This window comes from Cavia porcellus, unplaced genomic scaffold (assembly GCF_034190915.1).
Source record: "Cavia porcellus strain 051 isolate PalLab524CR breed Dunkin Hartley unplaced genomic scaffold, mCavPor4.1 scaffold_15, whole genome shotgun sequence".
NCBI classification, from domain to species: Eukaryota; Metazoa; Chordata; class Mammalia; order Rodentia; family Caviidae; genus Cavia; species Cavia porcellus.
In genome coordinates this window covers 57,840,450-57,858,703 of record NW_026947498.1, presented here as the reverse complement: position 1 = coordinate 57,858,703, position 18,254 = coordinate 57,840,450, and the positions used below count along the sequence as shown (strand labels likewise).

The following is an 18,254-nucleotide window of genomic DNA, read 5'->3' as shown; positions in this document are numbered from 1 at the left end:
GTGAAAATAAACAACAGAATTTCAGGGTGAAGATTGGCTGCACCTCATTCCTTGGAACTCTGACTAGAAATTTCATATTTTTCCTCCTTGTAATTTTTTTTAGAGTATGCAACAAAACTCAGAGATTAGTATGATTCTGGCAAATAGTTTAGGATGTTGAAAGATATCCAGCTGATCTGATATGAGCATATGCTTGAAAGTACTGTTTTCCCCTCAATCAGAGAATTAACATGAAAGACAGAAACACTGCAGTTATTTTTTTAATGACAGCAAACTCAAGTTCACTTTTTACATAAGTAAGAAACTTCCTCCATTGTAGAAAGCATTTCTATATCCTCCCACTCTTTTAAAAATTCAGGCATATGCAAATGAAAAATAGAAAGTTGCTTGGAAAACAAGTCATTTAGTTCTGATATCAGTTTCAGCTGAAGCACAGGCTTGGCTGGAGGGTGATTATATTACCAAGTACAATGTCTACCTTTTCATTAGGATTCCAGCAGAGTCCTGCTGAGTGGTAAAATCTCCAAGGACTAGAGTGTCTCCATCTCATGACAAGGCAGATCACTTCCCATGGGCTCTTGAATATATGTATACTTGATTGGAGGTGGTGGTGGCTTGAAAGGAGGGGGTCTTTCCATGCTAGAAATAAAATAGTACTTTTCAATGCTAAGAATGTGAGGTGACATTTTGTAAAAATAAAAAAAGGAGAGAGAGAGAGAGAGAGAGAGAGAGAGAGAGAGAGAGAATACGTTTTTCCCAACCAGTGCTGGGTTTTGAGTCCAAGGCTTTAGCTAAATTGCAAGTTGCCTAGGATGGGCTACAACTTGCCTCAGCCTCCCAGAATATAGAGATGACAAGCATGAGCCACATGCCCAGCAATATGCACCTTTTTAGTTCCCTCAAAATTTCACGGTCTTCCTTTTGTCCTTGTTAGTGCTACCCGTCACTACTGGCAAGACTAACAAGGATTGCACACTACAATCATTGAATTAATTAATGTTTATATAGAATTTTATACTTGGCCAAACAAGTATAGTCTACTATCATTTATTGTGTATCTAAGAGTTTGGTATTATTTTACCATTCTGTACATAAAATTGAGGCTCAGAGGTCTTAAGAAATTTACTCAAGAGAATCAGATCAGTTGAAGTCTTTTAACCAAGACCTACACTCTGCATGACAGCTGCCTCCTAATTAGTAAAGGAAGTTTTTCTCTTATGATTTGAAAGAATCTTCCAAGATAAAGAGTCTTAGAAGTCAGAGACTTATGACTAAAGTACTTCAAAAAGGCCCTTTGCCATCCTATCCCCAGGCTGTTCTCACACATTCATATAAACTGTGGGATCTGGCAGAGGTGGGAAGCAGGGCTCTTCTGAAGCCCTGAGTTGGTTGGTACTGGTTGGTTAATGCCAAATTCCTTTCAGATCACAAATGTTTTGAAGGTTCTCCCTGTACAAGGTGCTATTTCTTTGCCTGAAATGCATCAGTCATCCAGGTTAGTGTATGACTTAGCTGTACAAATGCACCAGCTATTTCAATAGCAGAAAATAGAAACATATGCTTCAGCATATTTATGTTCATGACTCTGACAACTTTCATGCCATCCTGGAAATCCATAGCATCTTAGAGAGATGGGGGGATAGGGGAAGATTGAGATCCATGTAATATAGATACTTAAATAGAGAACAATTAAAAAATCAATTCTGATTTTCAGAATTCTATTTGTTCATTTAACTTAAAGATCACATAGTCCTTAATTACCTGTTTTTTGGATGTTTTAATGCAAATAATATCCCAAAGGCCATTGCAATTGTATGAATCTTGTACTATTTTCAGCGAAACTGTTTCTTAAATTCATAGAGTGACCAATGTAGGATAACCTAGGTTATAGATAACCTAGAATTTTAAACTGTTAGTGTTTTATTCCCCACCAAACATTCCCTGTGTTTGGTTACAGAGCCTTTGAAAGTGCTTTGCGAGAAGCCCAGGAGGATGTCGCAGGGGCGAGTGTGGTTTGAGACAGCCATGCTCAGCACAGGGAGATCAGCTCTGTGGCTTCTGGGGCCTCCTGTAATCGCCGCCTAATCCAGACTCATCTAAAACAGCTGAGTCAGAAAAGAGAGGCTTAACCTTCACGCCACTTCAGACTGTTCCGTGGAGCACAGTTTTGGAAAATGTTTCAATACAACAGAAAAGGGGAAACCCGAGCAACTTTATTTTCCCCATGGCGAGAAAGGAAAGGAGCAGTAACAGCCCACTGTGATAAAAAACAGCTGGACAGCTCTTAAAATTACCTTTCTCACTCAATTTCACACCTGTGCATCTGGCTCCAGCTGAACCCAAGCAGTTCAAAGATTCATGAAAATGGAAAAATAATCAAGATTAAAAGACAAGTCAGTTTTAGTTTGAGGTGAGGTGAGTTGAGGCTCGGCTCCCAATGGCTTGTTCCATCTGATAAACGTTACTATATGAGCAAACCAAAGTAAAGAGGGCTTCTGAGTCAACGCTGTGCATTTTAGTACGGCCTGGTTCAATGCTGGGAAACTATATAGCCTCCCAGAGTTTCTGTGCTAATTAAAATGTGAGAGGTAGGGCCGGGAACATAGCTCAGCTGCACAGCACCTGCCTGGCCAGTGTGGGGCAGTGCGTTCGGTTCCTGGTACCAAGATCACTCTGTATGGTAACTGCATTTTGGGTTATGAAAATATTGTGCAGTGAAAATGATTAGTTCCTACATAATTCAGCACTGTACTCACATTTCTCTTTGATACTGACACCATTTTCTTACTCCAAATCCAAGTAGTACCACGCAGAAAGAGAGCAGAGCTGCTACAATTACTGGCCATGACATTCCATCTTTGGACTTTTTGGACTTAGTAACTATAGCATCCGAAGAGGGCATAAAGGGAGATGAATGTTAGTGCCAAATTTTGGTATCTGGAACAAGGGAATAAATTATTTCTCTAAGGTTGAGAGTATGGCTCAGTGGTAGTACATTTATTTAACGTGCCCACGGCCCCAGTTTCATGCTTAGTACCACACAAAGGAAAATCAAACCCTATTTCAAACACATTTTCTTCACAAAGGGTCATGCGGATGTTCATTGACTATGATCATAGTTTGAAGGTGAAGGTATACCTATGAGTTTTTACAAAAGAGACAATAATTTAATAATTAATTATGTATCCTAGCAACAATTTTCTATACTATATAAGCATGCATGTCTATTATGAATATATATCCCTTTATTACAAATGGTGCATACAATACTCTGTCCCTAACACCTTTTAAAAAATTTCTTAGAAAATTATCCAAGAAGCAAATAGATGTATTGCATTTTAAAAAAGAGATTAATTCTACAAAGTCCCTGTACCATAGTTTGTTTAATTGATTTCATAATATTAGTGGTTAAATTATTTCAAGCTTTTGTTATTTCTAGTAACACTGCAATGAAATTTCCTATAAATTATAGATGCAGTGTATATTTAGATATTTATATTAAGCAGATCATTTGAGTAAAAAGTTATATATATATTGGCTTTGCTCATTGTTTTTTCAAGATAGTAAACTGTCTATAGGTATATTGCTCAGTTTTTATTACTGATTTTTATACAGCAAGGCCTCTAAAAATTCGAGGTCAAAGAATTGAATTTAAAATACTCGTTACTATGTATTTCCCATCATACAGAATTTTGGCTTCAGTCATACATATTATCATTTTAGCACTGAGTATCAGTGCTGAAGATTTTCCTTTTCATACACTAAGTACCCGTAGATCTGAGATCTTTCTATGTACTCAACCTCAGTCTTGTCGAAGGGTACCGTGAGGGTACATTGGAAGCTCACATAGTCTACAATACATCATCATGTGGTGCATTTTCTACAAGCTGAGTAAAAAGTCCACAATGCGAAGCACTAATGTGCTGACCACAAAAAGAACAATTGTGTAGGCTTTAAGTTCAGGAATGAAGGAAGTTCTGCTCAAATCAATCTCTTTACTAGGCTGTACACTGGTAAGATGGTGAGATGTATTATTTTGCCTTGAAAAAGGAAAAATAGAGAAATCAAAGTACAAAGGGTTTTAATGGGTATCACATCAATGCCTACAAATTATGTTCCAAATATAGATGAGACCCTTACCTCAGAATATTTTAGTGGAGAATCATACTCTAGTTTTGCCCTGTCTCTAAACTAAGTACTTCTTCAGGACATCAACATTCTTAAAGATAATGGTAGCTCCTTAATTTGAGGCTCCGCTGCCATAATGTTCGGGGATGATGCTTCAGTAATCTGAATTCTATATGACCTTTTATATAAAAGACCTTGTGGATCTCCAGGTGGAGATTTCATCAGTCAAGTGAAAGACCCCCTGCCACATACAATGTGGAAGTGAGGGTTAGTTGTGCCAGGGAGCTGCACTGGGATGGTTCTAACATAGCTGAATCCCTTGGTCTCTTGTGATGTAAAATAAAGGCCTAATTTTAAACTGACAACATTTTGTTAGTTGAACTACAGAAATACTCTTTGTTCCATCAATCTCTTTCCTGTCTTATACTATATTTTTACAGACTTTAACTGATTCTTGCTTTTCTTTTAGTGCTGGAGTCTGAATCCAAGACCTCATGCATGCTAGCAAGTACTCTGCCATGAACTACGCTTCTAGTCCTCTAGATGCCTTTCATCTGCCTAATTCTTTTTTATTGTTCAGATTTTAATTTAAATACATCCTCTGAGTATTCCTGTTTTGGGTAAAATTAGGAATTTTTGTTAGATGGTGACATCATATCATAGTACTTGTGGCAAATTCACTGTATGATTATTTACTTACTATATCTCATCTCCAGGAGATTATAAGCTTCAGGAGCCCAGTGTCATTACTATATACCCAACAACTGGCAAAATATTCAACAAATATTTGCTAAGTGGCCAAAAAACAGAATCCAAAGAGACGTGGCAAATGACTCACCAGTGATATGAATGGTATTATTTTTAGTCAATCTATTAGCAGTTGTGAGAATTTCTGAAATGTCTCCTATTGTGCTGGTGAAGACATCATCTAGGGATGTAAAAGGGAATATCTTAATTGATGTTAATAGCCATCTCAACCTGATCAAGTGGTATAAAATCATGATTGAGTTACACGCACTACTGAGAAATGCTTAATTTAAATGGCCTGCCTGTCCCTAAAATATTATGTGTAAAGCTTATTAAGGACCAATTTAAAACAAGGTTAGGATCCTGGAATTTGTCTAATAGCTACCAAGCGAGTCAAATTTCTTATTGGTCTAAGAAAAGCTGAACGGTTCCAAATAATAAAAAATTTCTCCTAAAGAATCTACATGAGACATTTAAGTGGTATGGCAAAATACCATAAATGAGGTCATGGAAACAGGAAGCCCTATTTGTTTTGTTTCAGGATAACGAGGATTCAGCTGATCAAAATACTGATTTATCCATACCAATATGTTTATAAGATCAATAGAAATTCCTCACAAATCTATGTTGAATGATCATTCCATATCCACTGGAAAATTAAAAATTGAAAGACATTTTTTTTCAGGGACATAGCTGGCCAGAAAATGTTATCTGAAGATTTCAGTTTAAAATAAGAAAGAGAAAAATAGAAGGCTTTGATTTTTCTGTCTTTTTTGGGAGGAATTTTGGTTGTGGTTATTGTCATTTTCATCAGTAAGATGTACTTCTAAGTACTCATCTGATATTGCTCCTTAACAGTTCCTGTTTATCCACCCGTTCCCAAATAAAGTGGACCACAGCATTCTATGTGTCTAAATCTTCCCCATGTACTCACCATGAAGGGTTGAGCCTGCACCCAAGGTAGACAAGCTGTATGTTTCACTGGGTATCCATGAAACTGCTAAGGGCAGAGGATATTGGAAGAGTTAATCTCCATGACTAGTCATCTATTTTCTCTTGAACATTCTAATTGGATCTAATAATTATGGGGGAATAGTAACGAGTACTTAAAAGTGATAACATTGAACTGTCCTGCAGAATGCCTTTGCTCATCCCAGAAAAGAGGAAAATTGAGGGAAACCTGTGGTTCAGATGTCTGTAACTGGAAAAGTTATGATCATAGCTATTGCTAAAGTTTGAAGGTTCCACTTTTAAAGTCAGGCGTTGCCAACATCATAGCGTTAAAAGGTGGGATGTTTAAGGCTGACTAAGACATGAGAGCATTTCCTCCTCATGAATGAGATTAAAGAGCCCCAGATAAAAGAGGCAGAGCTCAGCCTAGCCTGTCTTCCTTCCACTATGTGTGGACACAGTAAGGTTTTTACCAAATTCTGATATCTAGCCTTCTAGAACTATGAGAAAATAAATTTCTTTCATTTATAAATTACTTGATCTGTAGTATTTTGTTTTATCTGTACCAATTGGCTTAAACAATCACTTAGAAACAGGAATAAAGGGTCAGAAAGCAAACACTGACCACAGAATTTATTCTTGCTGTTCCCAGCCCCTCCCATAAATTACCAAAAGGAATGTGAGAAAATGAAAGACCAGTGTATTAAGGTGGCTTTAGTCAGGAAAATGTCCCAGTGGGACTCTGAAGACCTTGGCGTAACACGCATGGGGAATAAAATATTTTGTATTTGTGGTCCGGCTGGCTATGGACACAGCTGTGTCAGTAGAGAGCCGTGGAACACTATGGTGACAGGCCATATTCTTCAGTGAGCACCTTTGAGACATTCAGAGGCAAGTATTTCTCGAGTGGATGGCAGCAAACTGGGGCAGCATATAGAGTTGAATTAGTTTTGCTTATTGCTCGCTCCATTCTAGGAATGAAAGTTCCTTGTCTTGGCATACACTTGCATTTGATAGCTCATGTCCAAGGTAATGTAAAGTGAAACCCTATAGTAGTGCTTGTTTGCAATCTGTAGAAACACGTTATACTCACTTATTTAAAATGTATCAGGTCCTCAATTAAGTGCTTCCTTGTGTGACAGGACCAAAACAATTGAACCAACCAAAACAAACATTTAAAAAACCCTTAGCCCATCCCAAACCCTTTTGTTTTCTACCTAGATGTCAATAGCAACTGTAGTTGTTGGCAAAGTTGTGACACAGGCCTTTCTGAACAAATTGATGGTTTTTGGGAATTTCTCAGAGAACAATCTGCCCTACACAACTCATACTGAGTACAATTAGGCCAAGGTAATGTTCTTTTCATTAATTTAATTATCTTACCCTGCACATGTGCTCTGGGCTAATTTTTTCTTCTAGACAGAGTACCAAGATCTACAAATGATGATGAAATAGACACTAGTGCTAAATGGTAATTATGAAATCACTACCCAGGGATTTGATTGGCAGCAACAACTGATTAAAAAACAATTGTCATCATGACTGGATTAAGGGACAACAATGAGGAGGGCAGTTGGTTCTGGATAAAATTACAGAATTCTGTTAAATATGGCATTTTGGACTTTTTACTTTCAGAGTTTGATGTCTTTTATTTAGTATGTCTTCAAAGTGTGATTTCAAGAAAGGATAAAATAATTTATGCTAAAGTAAAAATGGCTGAACAAGTACAATTCCTGTAAGGTAAATGAGGATTTAAAACAAAAAGATATTTTATTTTATTATCACTGAATCATTATAAAACATTTTGTGCAAATCAGTAGTAGGGGACATCATTAAACTTTTCACCAAATACAATGTTTTCTGGCAAATACTGATTTTCTTTCTTTTTGCGGTACTGGGGATCAAACTCATGACCTCATGCTTGCCAGGCAGGCACTTATGCCACTGAGCTAAATCCCCAGCCCCAAATACTGATTTTCTCTGAGCAAAACAATCAGTATGATTTCAAGTCATCATAATCAGCACAACCCTTTCAAATTGTAGAACTAGGATAACTCAGTCTAAGTCAGTTATTTGACCATTTCATAAAAATTCTTTTTAGACTTCTACAATCTTTTCCCTTCAATATAATACATAGTATAATTAAATTTAAAAAATCCACATTGGAAAAATAGGAAGTTACTTTTCTACTTTTGAATTTAAGACTTGTTGTTTTACATGTGATAAAAATTTGGCCATGAGAGAAGCAAAGAAAAAGAAGCTTTCATTTGATGGATCCAACATGTTTGAAGATAACTAAGATAATGTAAAGGAGAAACTTCAAGAACAAAGACATAAATAACAGTGTTTCCATGAGACAAATTGATGAACAGTAATTGTATTCTCATCTATGGTAAAAGAAATATCAATTTCAGAGCACAGTATATTTCCTTTAGCTCCAAAAACTCTTTTGATATTAATCTATGGCCAGTTTATAGTTGTCAGTGATACTATGTCACATTAGAGGTCTCTTCCTTTTGCAGGAAAATCTGCTTTGAGTCATCAAAGTTCTCTTTCTCTGCAGTTTGATAGTTCTTTTGATAAAACTACAGGTGATTTCTGTTACACTTATAGAACTTTGATGTGAACTGAACTCTTGTTGAATTCTAGCAGTTTTTTTTTTCACAATACCTAGACTTTTAATATATCATTTCTTGGTTGTCCAATATTTTAAAGTCATCTTTAATTCCTTGATTTTGTCCAAGAACAGAGACAAAGGTGGCAACAATTGCCACGTATACAGTGCCTAGAAACAAGGATTTGTATGATATTGAGCTCCCACTTTGTCTTCCTCTTCAAGGAGAATACGTACAGAGACAGCACCACACCTGCTGCTAAATGTGTACACTGGTGCTAGCTCCTTTGCTCATTGTTAGTGTTGTCACCCAGTCTATGGATGGGGCCCTTGCACTCTTCCCAACCACAAAAGGATGATGGTACTCCGATCTCTCAACTGTGGCCTCTCCTCCTGAGTAATGAAAATACAAGGGTTGCTATGAAATCATTGGGCTTAGCTCTCAAGAAGCTAGACCGCACCATCCAGGACACAGGCAGAGTAAGAGATAGACCCATTGGTAAGATGTAAGTGGAAGGGTATGTAAGTTTTGAAAGGATAAAGAACTCATGGTCAAAGAACAGAATGAAGTCCTCTTTTGAGGTCAGTAAGGAGCACTCAGTGTGTGTGTGTGTGTGTGTGAGAGAGAGAGAGACAGAGAGAGAGAGAGAGAGAGAGAGAGAGAGAGAGAGAGAGAGAGAGAGATGAGTATGCTTGGTGTTTGTATTGATGGTAAGTTTGACCTTGTTGATTTGGGTAATGAAATGGGTTGGAAGCAAAGGGCTATAGACACTCACATTATTCTCTGCTTGTCTGACTTAGGCATATTGACTGAGGCTCTAGGCTCCACTGGACTACACTGATGGCAAGGGAAATAAGAAAAAAAATTAAGATTCAATTTTCTACTCCAAGGTTTGGTCGCCTGAGTTTCAGGATAAAAACATGTTCCAAGAAGTTACTATCTATCTATCTATCTATCTATCTATCTATCTATCTATCTATCTGTCTATCTCTTTATCTAATATTATATAGCTGTATAACTGTCTATATATACTTATTAACTATATGTAATACCATATATGTGGTATAAAGGTGCATAGATTGAATAGTCTCATTTTTGTAAGTAGTTAAAATAAAATATATATTTCTGTTCCAAATCTTAGGAAAGTTGGAAGGTGAATTAGCATTATAGTCCAAATATTCTTGAATTTCTTTTCAAGTTTATATGCAAAATGATGACAAAAGAATATATGAAAACATAATGTAGTTAAATGCAGTACTCAGACCAGTGCAGTGGCATTCAAATATATATATGAGCTCCATGAATTGCACGCAGGAGCCAAATATGTCACCGAATATGTTCACATATAGCAGAGGCCCTAGAAATGCTGGCAACAGCTATTATCGTTATTTTTCTGTCCCTAAATATTTCATAAATCTATGAAATAAACACACTGAAAGGAAAAAAAATCCCATTACCGGGGCCTGTCATGAATCTTGCCAAATGCATCACCCAATACTGGATGTTGCGTTTTGGTCCAAACTAACAAGTAGAAACACGTTTCAGAAATGGTTTGGGAGCGAGCAATCAATTTCAACTTGTTGGATCCTAATGTGTTTTTGTGAATGATTGTAAATAAAGCAACTTACCGCAGGGCATATTTTCTCCAAGTTTATAGTCTGGTTAACAAGCTCTTCTTATTCTTGCATAAGGGAAAACGAGTGCCTACACTGCCACGGAAAAGTTCTTTGTTTGACTTCAGAATCCCTCTCAGATTTTATTATTTCCAAAGCCATTTTAATGATAAGAACAATAAAATGATATCTAAGGAAAATGAAGTTTTCAAATGGATAAGGACAGAGAAGGTAGGAAGTTCACACTAGTTCATTTCATTATGTACCTGGGAAATGACTAAGAATGTACTATATAAATAATAAAGCAAGATTTTCAAGCAGTATATTCAGTATCCCAGTTTCTGGAGCAAAACACACTTTGGGAGACTTCTATGTTTCATGCTGATGTAGAGGATGACAAGGACTCCTTGCTCCTCCTACCTTGTACACCTCTCTTTCACAGATGATATTATAATATACCATTTAAATGACAAAAGAAGTTAAAATTCCAATTAAATCACTTCTTTTGACTTTGTCTGTGTGCATCTAGGGTTTTCTTCTTTGTCATAGCCCATATATACTTCTCCCATCAATCAGTCAGCAAATACTTGTTGAGCACTGACAACATGCCTGTTATTGTTACAGGGCACAGGATACTGCAGTAAGCAAGAGATAAGAAGGCTTTAGTTCCCAGATTATATAATGCAAGATGTAATGAACAGATACTCTGAGGAAGAGACGCTAAGAAACCCGAGGCTAATTTTGTAGCATTATGATAGAAATTCTAGCAATACTATTGTTCGCTGATTAGAATGACATTGGACTGGTTTCTTGAGTTCAATTTCAGCATATGTAGAGATGGGGACAGCTATCACAAAGAGAATGAGAGATGCGATGGTAGTTACTATTGTCTTCCCTAATTTGGAACTTGAGGACCTAAAAAGCCTCCAATGATTTGATTAGTTCTATAATATGCAATAAGTATATAAAGTGGGTGAAGATGGGGACAACTATTTGTAAGAAACTAGAGACAGTTAGATAGACAATGAAGATTTCCAGTGGGCTCGCTGCGAAATCTGTATTTCTTTAAATTGTTTTTTTAACTGCTTTGTTCTGTTTTGATATGTTTAATCTTACCCTCTTTGAGAAGTAAAACAAATGTGTAGGACTGATAACCATATTACTAAGCTTTTGTTCGATCATAGAGCAGAACGGTTTGTAGTGTCACTTTATGAATGTCATTCTAAATACTTTAATTCTATAACATGAACAGCTATTTCTGAGATGACAATGTGTAACTTACCAACCAGCAATTTCTTAACGTTTGTTTTTCTGTAAGTTTGTATTATTTCTACCCTTTTTTAATCTCCATGTATTCTTTTGTTTCCTTTTCTTTAAATAAAAAAAAAGTTAAAAAAGAAAGAAAAATAAAAAAGAAGGCTTTAGTTTCCATTCCTCTGTGTTCTACATTCTAGGATAATTTCAATAGGAATTGAATACATTGAAAAAATCAGACCATGATAAATATTATGCTGAGAACTAAAATATAGGCTAGCTTATCATAGCTTAAATCTAACTTGGAGTTCAGAGTTTTCTTGTAACACTGGAGGGCTAGTTAATTTTAATTGTTGGAGAGGTGACTGGTCATGGGGCTCTATGCTTAGAACAGGGTTAATGCATGAGTGCTCATAACTGAATATATTGTCAGAAAGCGGGATCTGGTTAAAGAAGGCAGGTCCCTGGTGCCATGCCTTTGGAAAGAGTATTTCTCCCTGGCACTCTTCCCTGGACCCTGCCTTCTGGCTACACTACTGTGCCTTTTTGCCATCACGTTTTTGCCTTGGAGCCAGTCAACCAAGGCCTGAGACATTTCATAGCATGAAGCAAGTAAGACAGCTCCTCCTTCAAACTGTGTGTTTCATATTTTGTCCCAGCAATGAAAAATCTGAACAATACAGTGATTCAACAAACTTTTATACCTATTGCTACGTAATTTCTATAAGATTACCAATAGGCATCTATTTATTTACTCATAAAGTACTGAGCACTAACTGTGTGCTAAGCATTATTTTAAGGACTGCTAATATAGTTAACAAAGGAAGAGTTCATGCAACTTCCTTATACTATATAGCCTCAAGAATAAAGATGATTAAAATAGTGTAAGTAGAGTTTTAGCATTCCTTGTTACAAACAACTCAATTTTACCTTAACAGTATTTAGCATAAATGCAAATCTATTGAAAAGTATGTACTTCCTTCAGTGTCACTGTTTTCAAAGTCATTTTTTATCTGATTAACACAAATTTTATATCTCACATGTTGGCTTATATGATAAGTTGCATAGCTTAGAACATAATGACTATTGTTCTGGCCGGCTTTGTAATATTTCATTGTGTTATTACATGGGTATATTAAATTTTCTGTTATTATTGGTTATATATTTCCTTAATATTACCTATTTCTAATTACATACACACACACACACACAAATTTGGTGCCATGATGCATAATGCTATAAGTGTCTTTATTTCGTTCCATATCTGTGTCTCTATGAAAAGCAATATAAGGGAAAGGAGAAAAGAAAGAAGGCCAAAGATTGTATGTCTGCATATGTATTTGTATATATCTGTATAATACAAGATACATAGCTATAATACTATATAGCTATAATACTAATATATACTAACTATAATACTAACTATAGCTATAATACTAATCTGTGTTAGTTCCATTGTTTATTTTTTAATCCCTAAATCTTCAAGTTTTGTCTGTTATATGATATTTAGTTATACTTACTTTTATAGGGTGTGTGCATGTTCAACTTTAAAACATAACATCAAAGTATTTTTACTTCCATCAGCAATTTATAAGAAATTATATTAATAACACATGTGGTAATAGCAGACTTATTTTTTTGCCAATTGATTATGTGTTAATGGTTTCTCCACTATAGTCTTTATTTACATTTATTATATTTATATTTATTACTAAAGAGAGGTACATATTTTTAGATGTTTTCAGCCATTCTAGGTTTTGTGATCAACCTTTTGTCATTTCTATTGCTTTTTATTCTTTTGTTATTGATTTATACATCTTAACATAAAGTGTCTGATCATTTTTCAGTTGTATGTGCGCTAAATGTATTTTCCATATTGTAACTTGCTTTTTCAATCTTCTTTAAGACATCTTTGACCAACCCAGGTTTCTAAATTCCATTCTTTTTTTCATGAATTTTTGTTTGATTTTATTATTTTCACTGATTTTAGAATTGGGCCACTTGTGCTTTTTTAGGACCTTGAGATGCATAATTAGGTTATTTATTTTAGATCGTTGTGTTTCTCTACTTAACAACTAAACTGTCTTCTTAGAACTATTTTTGATGTAGGAAAAATGCTAGGTATCAGGCTGAGAGCATGTTCTCGGAAGCAGAAGAATAAATTCTAAGGAACAATGGAGGTTAAACGTAGGAAAATTTATTTAGAAAAGGAATGGGGACTAGGAACAGCTCTTGAGAGACAGGAGGGGCTCCACATGGGTTGCCTCCTAATGCCATTCTAATTTTATTAATTTTTAATTGTTGGTGCTTTATGCCTCTTCGTTAAGCCTTCCCCTGCTCTAAGAGCCAGGAAAAAGTTCATCTTTATTTTATTATATGTCTGGATGCTTTTCTTTTGACATAAAGATCTTAAGCTCTGTGCGGTTCATGCTGGTGCGATGTGCATGGTAGGGGTGCATTCTAATGCCTATTTGCTGAACAGTCTCTCCTTTTCAAAGAAATCTGCGATGCTACCTTTGTCATATATCTAAATTATACTTATCTGTGGATCCCTTTTGATGCTATCACGTTTGAGAACTGCTTTCTCAATTCTTGTATTTGGGAACTGAGTTTATAGGAATCGATTTTACTATTAATATATTTAAACAATAGATTACAGAGGATCAGGCATTGACTAGTGATGAAAGCGTGTCATGAATTAAAGATTACGACTAATCTAAAGCTGTTACCCTGAGGTCCATCAAAGAGATAAAATAAATAAATAATGTTACAAAGAACAGTATTATCCACATTTCTTTTCTCTGTTTCCTGAGGGCAAATTCTCAGCAGTCAAATGACTGAGCCAGTAGGCATAAAAGACCTCTAAAGGTTTCAGATGTGCGGCTTAAATGCTTTCCAAAACGACACACGCAATTACTCTTTGTGGCAAAGAGTCCGGAGGCGAATTCAGAGTTTTGCTCCGGAGGCACTTAGAATTCTTTCTCCTCTTGGCTCGGCCTACCCTCCTCGCCACTTCCCCACGCCAGTGATCTTTGTTTTATGCCACTAGGAGGCAGTATATTTCTTTTCCGGACTCCCACAGAACTGCAGCCTGCTGGATTGGAGGAACAATAAATCGTTTTCTGTGCATCAGATTAGGGTCTCGCTTTCTAAATTTTTATCGATAACGTGCACATGCTGGCTACTTTTCTTTTACCACATACATTCATAGTTTGCTCTGTTGGTTCATGGGTTGTATCAATTTCCTCACTAAGATCTTCCAATACCAGCCACCCTTCATTTTTATCTCTCTGTGTTCCTTTACTACTTTGTTTCTTCATATCTATTTTTACTAATTTTCTGTCTTCCAAGAGAATTTGGAGCTTAGTTATATTTGTTTACAGATATATTCCTAAAAGGCACAGAAATGCTTTAAGTATGGGAGGTGCACTGCAAATATTAGTGAATAAGATTATGAACAGAGAGGGCTGGGGGTTTAGCTCAGCGGCATAAGCGCCTGCCTTACAAAGAGGCACTCGTGAGTTCGATCCCCGGTACCGATAAAAAGGAAAAAGACCAAAAAAAAAAAAAAAAAAAAGATTATGAACAGCAGTGTGTGTTGAATGAATGAAGGAACCCCAAATTCTAAGGGGCCCAGGTTATACTTTACATTTTTTGGTATCTGTGTCACTGGAGGTCCACGATTCACTGACGTCTTGCTTAGTCATACTGGCACTACTGGCTGGAAGATAAAATTATTTTCAGAGTCAAACTTTTAAAATAAAACTAGAATTTAACTTTGCTTTGATGCACTGAATTTTTAATCTATGTGACTTAGGTGAAATCTGAAATTGAAAATGTCCTTCTCTGTGTAGAAACACAAGCTGTTATTAAATAGAAGTTCTAAACTTTATGTTTAATGCCAATTTATGTAACTAATTTGCTCTTTCTGTTCTTGTCACCAACTCAGATCCCTGAGAGCATTGAGAAGATTATTATTACCTCAAAATCCCTTGACAAATAAAAGATACACTACAGTAACAGATCATCGACCCTTATTTTTAAGATTATAGGGATTGGTTTATCAATATATGGTCACGACAGAGTAGCCGCAAACTAAATATCAACATCAAATGAAAAATATAAACTTTTACACAAATCTCAATGTCATGGAGGCTGTGTGTGATGAACGTTGCGTGCTGTGTCTGAAATGTGTGAAGAAAGCTTTGCTCTACTCACTTTGAGGCAGGATGTGTGGTTTTGATGTAGTCACATCTATGAGGACCACTGAAGATGTAGCTGGATATCCTATTTTAAAAGTAAATTTCAAAAATTATAGATATTTATGTCTTTATGATTAACTACATCACTAGACTCAACAAGAGTATGAAACATTAGAATAGAAAAATCTCAGTGGAAATAGTCTAATATCCTCTTTTATAAATAATAAAAGTGAACCCATGATATTCTTTCATCCTCATATTTTTGCTACTAACGCAAGTACAAATGTATAATGTTTCACTTTCAAAACATATTGTTTCTGTGTCTTTACTGTCTCCTGTTCTCATGCTGAGGAAATAGCAACAAAATTTCTATTCTCATAGAATTTATGTTAAAGCGAATCTCATAATAGTAGAAAATATTTTTTGCATACTAAAAGCAGTTTCATATTTATTTCAATTCTCAGCTTGCAAAGTCATCTCCATGCTTATAATCAATCATTTTTTATTCTCTTTCTCATTTGATCCTTTCTCAAAATGAAAGACTGCTTCACATTCCCTTGAAAATACCTCTGAAGATGAAACATGATAGATTAATGAAGAAGAAAAACACCTAACCACATTCTATTGAAATCGTGTTTATGTCTCTTTGAAAGACAAATTTTTAACATATTTTAGTGATATACATTTCCCCTTTGTTCTAAAACATATTCAAGGTGGCTTACATAAATATGCAATATAAGAAGAGAAAACCTAGTGAGTAGAAAGCAAAACTGAGGACAAAAGAAAATGTAACTAGAGAAACATATCAAGTCAGTGGAAGCTTGAATTGCCTTAGCACAGAAAATGCAAATCTTGATGTTCTGTACTCTATGTGGCTTCATATTTGGTCTGAACTTTCTAGTAGAACATGCTAGGAAATAGTGTGTGTTATATGATTGATGGCCATCAGAAGATAAAATAAATTCAATTTTCAGGAGAAACAGTTATTTTTTTCATTGTAATTTAAAATAAATTTTAGGTCTAGATCTTTAAAAAGGGATGCTATGCAATATGTAAATTAGCAATACCCTTATAGTATGATAGCTAATAGGGTTATTTGTCAGATCTTTCTGTGTTCTAGATATTATTCCTTTGTCTAAGGAATTCCTTTGTCTAATTGGCAAAATATTTTTCCCAGTCTATATGTTGTCTTTTTACTCTGTTGGTGATTTTTTTTTCTGCACAAAAGCTTTTTAATAAAATGTGAGCTCAGCTGTTGACTCTTTGTCATATTTCATGAAAATCAGGGTTTTGTTCATGGTCTTTGCTTATACCTATGTATTCAAGAGTTCTGCCTTTTCTGTTTTCCAGCAGATTTAGTGTTTCTGCTGTAATATTTAAATCTTTGATTAATAGGCTGTTTTATCTTGAAACTTTTGCCAGTGTAATTAGTGTCCCAGCTGCCCAGTTACTGAAATTTTGCAGAAATCCATGCCTTACGTAGAGGGGATATGGGTAATAACCTCTAAAATACAGGTGTCTGTTGAAAATAAATTGACATTGTGGATTATGCATCTCAAAGTAGTACATATCAAGAGATGATCATAATAATCATTTCTGCAGTGAAGTCTACCAATGAAATTCAAAGAGATACTTACTACACTGTAGCTCTATGAAGACAGCTAAACATAGGAAGGTACACTACAGGCTGCTGCATAAGATGCTGTATGCATAGTTTACATGGGCAGCGGCCAATGTCAGGATGGGAAAAACACACTTAAAAAGGCAATATTTGATTACTGATATTCATAGCTTCATTTGCCCATCAAATATCTATTGATCAACAGTTATATCTAGAGGTAAAGATAAAGTGAGAGCAAGACAATGTTTTTCTTTGATGTCATGAAATTTACATTTTAGTGAGAGTAATGGCCAGTGTGGCAGACTACTAGCTGATCTCCAAATCTACTCTACTGCTGGCACAGATAGATTAACTTTCCTAGCCTTTTACAGTTAGATGTCATGTGCTATGTTCTATTCAGTGGAATTTGAGTGGGGCTGATAGCTGTCATTTCAAGGCCTTGATCTTAAAAATCTGTTTCCTATGATCCTTCCAGGTCTTTTGACTGGTACTATGCAGATAGTACTATGCAGAGTGGCTGAGAAGTCACCTAAAGATAAAAGAACTTTCGGAAGTCAGTTCCTGAATGACCTGCACAGAGCAGAGCATGGAGCCACTGATTTAATCCCTTAGTTTGCTCTTTCCTTAATAAACTCATAAATAAACATATAAAGAAGAATGAATGAAATGAACTGTACGTTCAAATAGTACAGACATAACTGCAATACAAGGTGATAAGTGTTGTGGAAGAGAAATTCAGTGCAATGGTTTTCTAGAGAAGGGAAACATAGCCAAGATGTGGCACTCAGGGAAGATTTTCTGCAGGAAGTCACTTGTCAGTTAGCCACAGCATTAGACAAGGGTGAGGGGGAAGGATGCAGGGGTGGGGGGAGGAGAGCAGAGCAAGAAGCAAGAAAGCAACTCGAACAGAAAGTTAAGAGAACTGAAATATTTCAGAATGTTTGAATCATTCTGCACAACGCTAATAGATGAGTGAGGATGAGAAACAGGGAGTGATATTCCAAAGACCTCATGGAGGAAACAATATTTGGCTGGTCTTTATAAGATACAGTAATCCAAGGCTAAAACAATGGTGGTTTCACAGAAGCCGTGGGGATGAATGAGTAGGGGAGTTTAAGAGCCA

The 18,254-nt window shown here is 35.8% G+C and overlaps 1 protein-coding gene across 10 annotated transcripts in view; it reads right to left on the bottom strand.

The window, feature by feature from the left end:
- Positions 1-244: 244 nt before the first annotated feature.
- The window catches only part of Cd96 (CD96 molecule), an 82,437-nt gene continuing 64,427 nt past the window's right edge, over positions 245-18,254 (bottom strand). Inside the window, exons 9-14 of one of the 10 annotated variants that reach the window (XM_003469196.4) lie at positions 15,527-15,595; positions 14,958-15,029; positions 5,810-5,875; positions 4,967-5,056; positions 2,757-2,880; positions 245-639 (exon numbers count right to left, since the gene is read on the bottom strand). In XM_003469196.4, coding sequence (XP_003469244.1) covers positions 531-639; positions 2,757-2,880; positions 4,967-5,056; positions 5,810-5,875; positions 14,958-15,029; positions 15,527-15,595 — 530 coding nt within the window. In that variant the 3' untranslated portion in view covers positions 245-530. The remainder of the gene's footprint in view (positions 640-2,756; positions 2,881-4,966; positions 5,057-5,809; positions 5,876-14,957; positions 15,030-15,526; positions 15,596-18,254) is intronic. The other 9 variants (XM_063224920.1, XM_013151697.3, XM_063224921.1 and 6 more) reach the window with 9 other exon arrangements.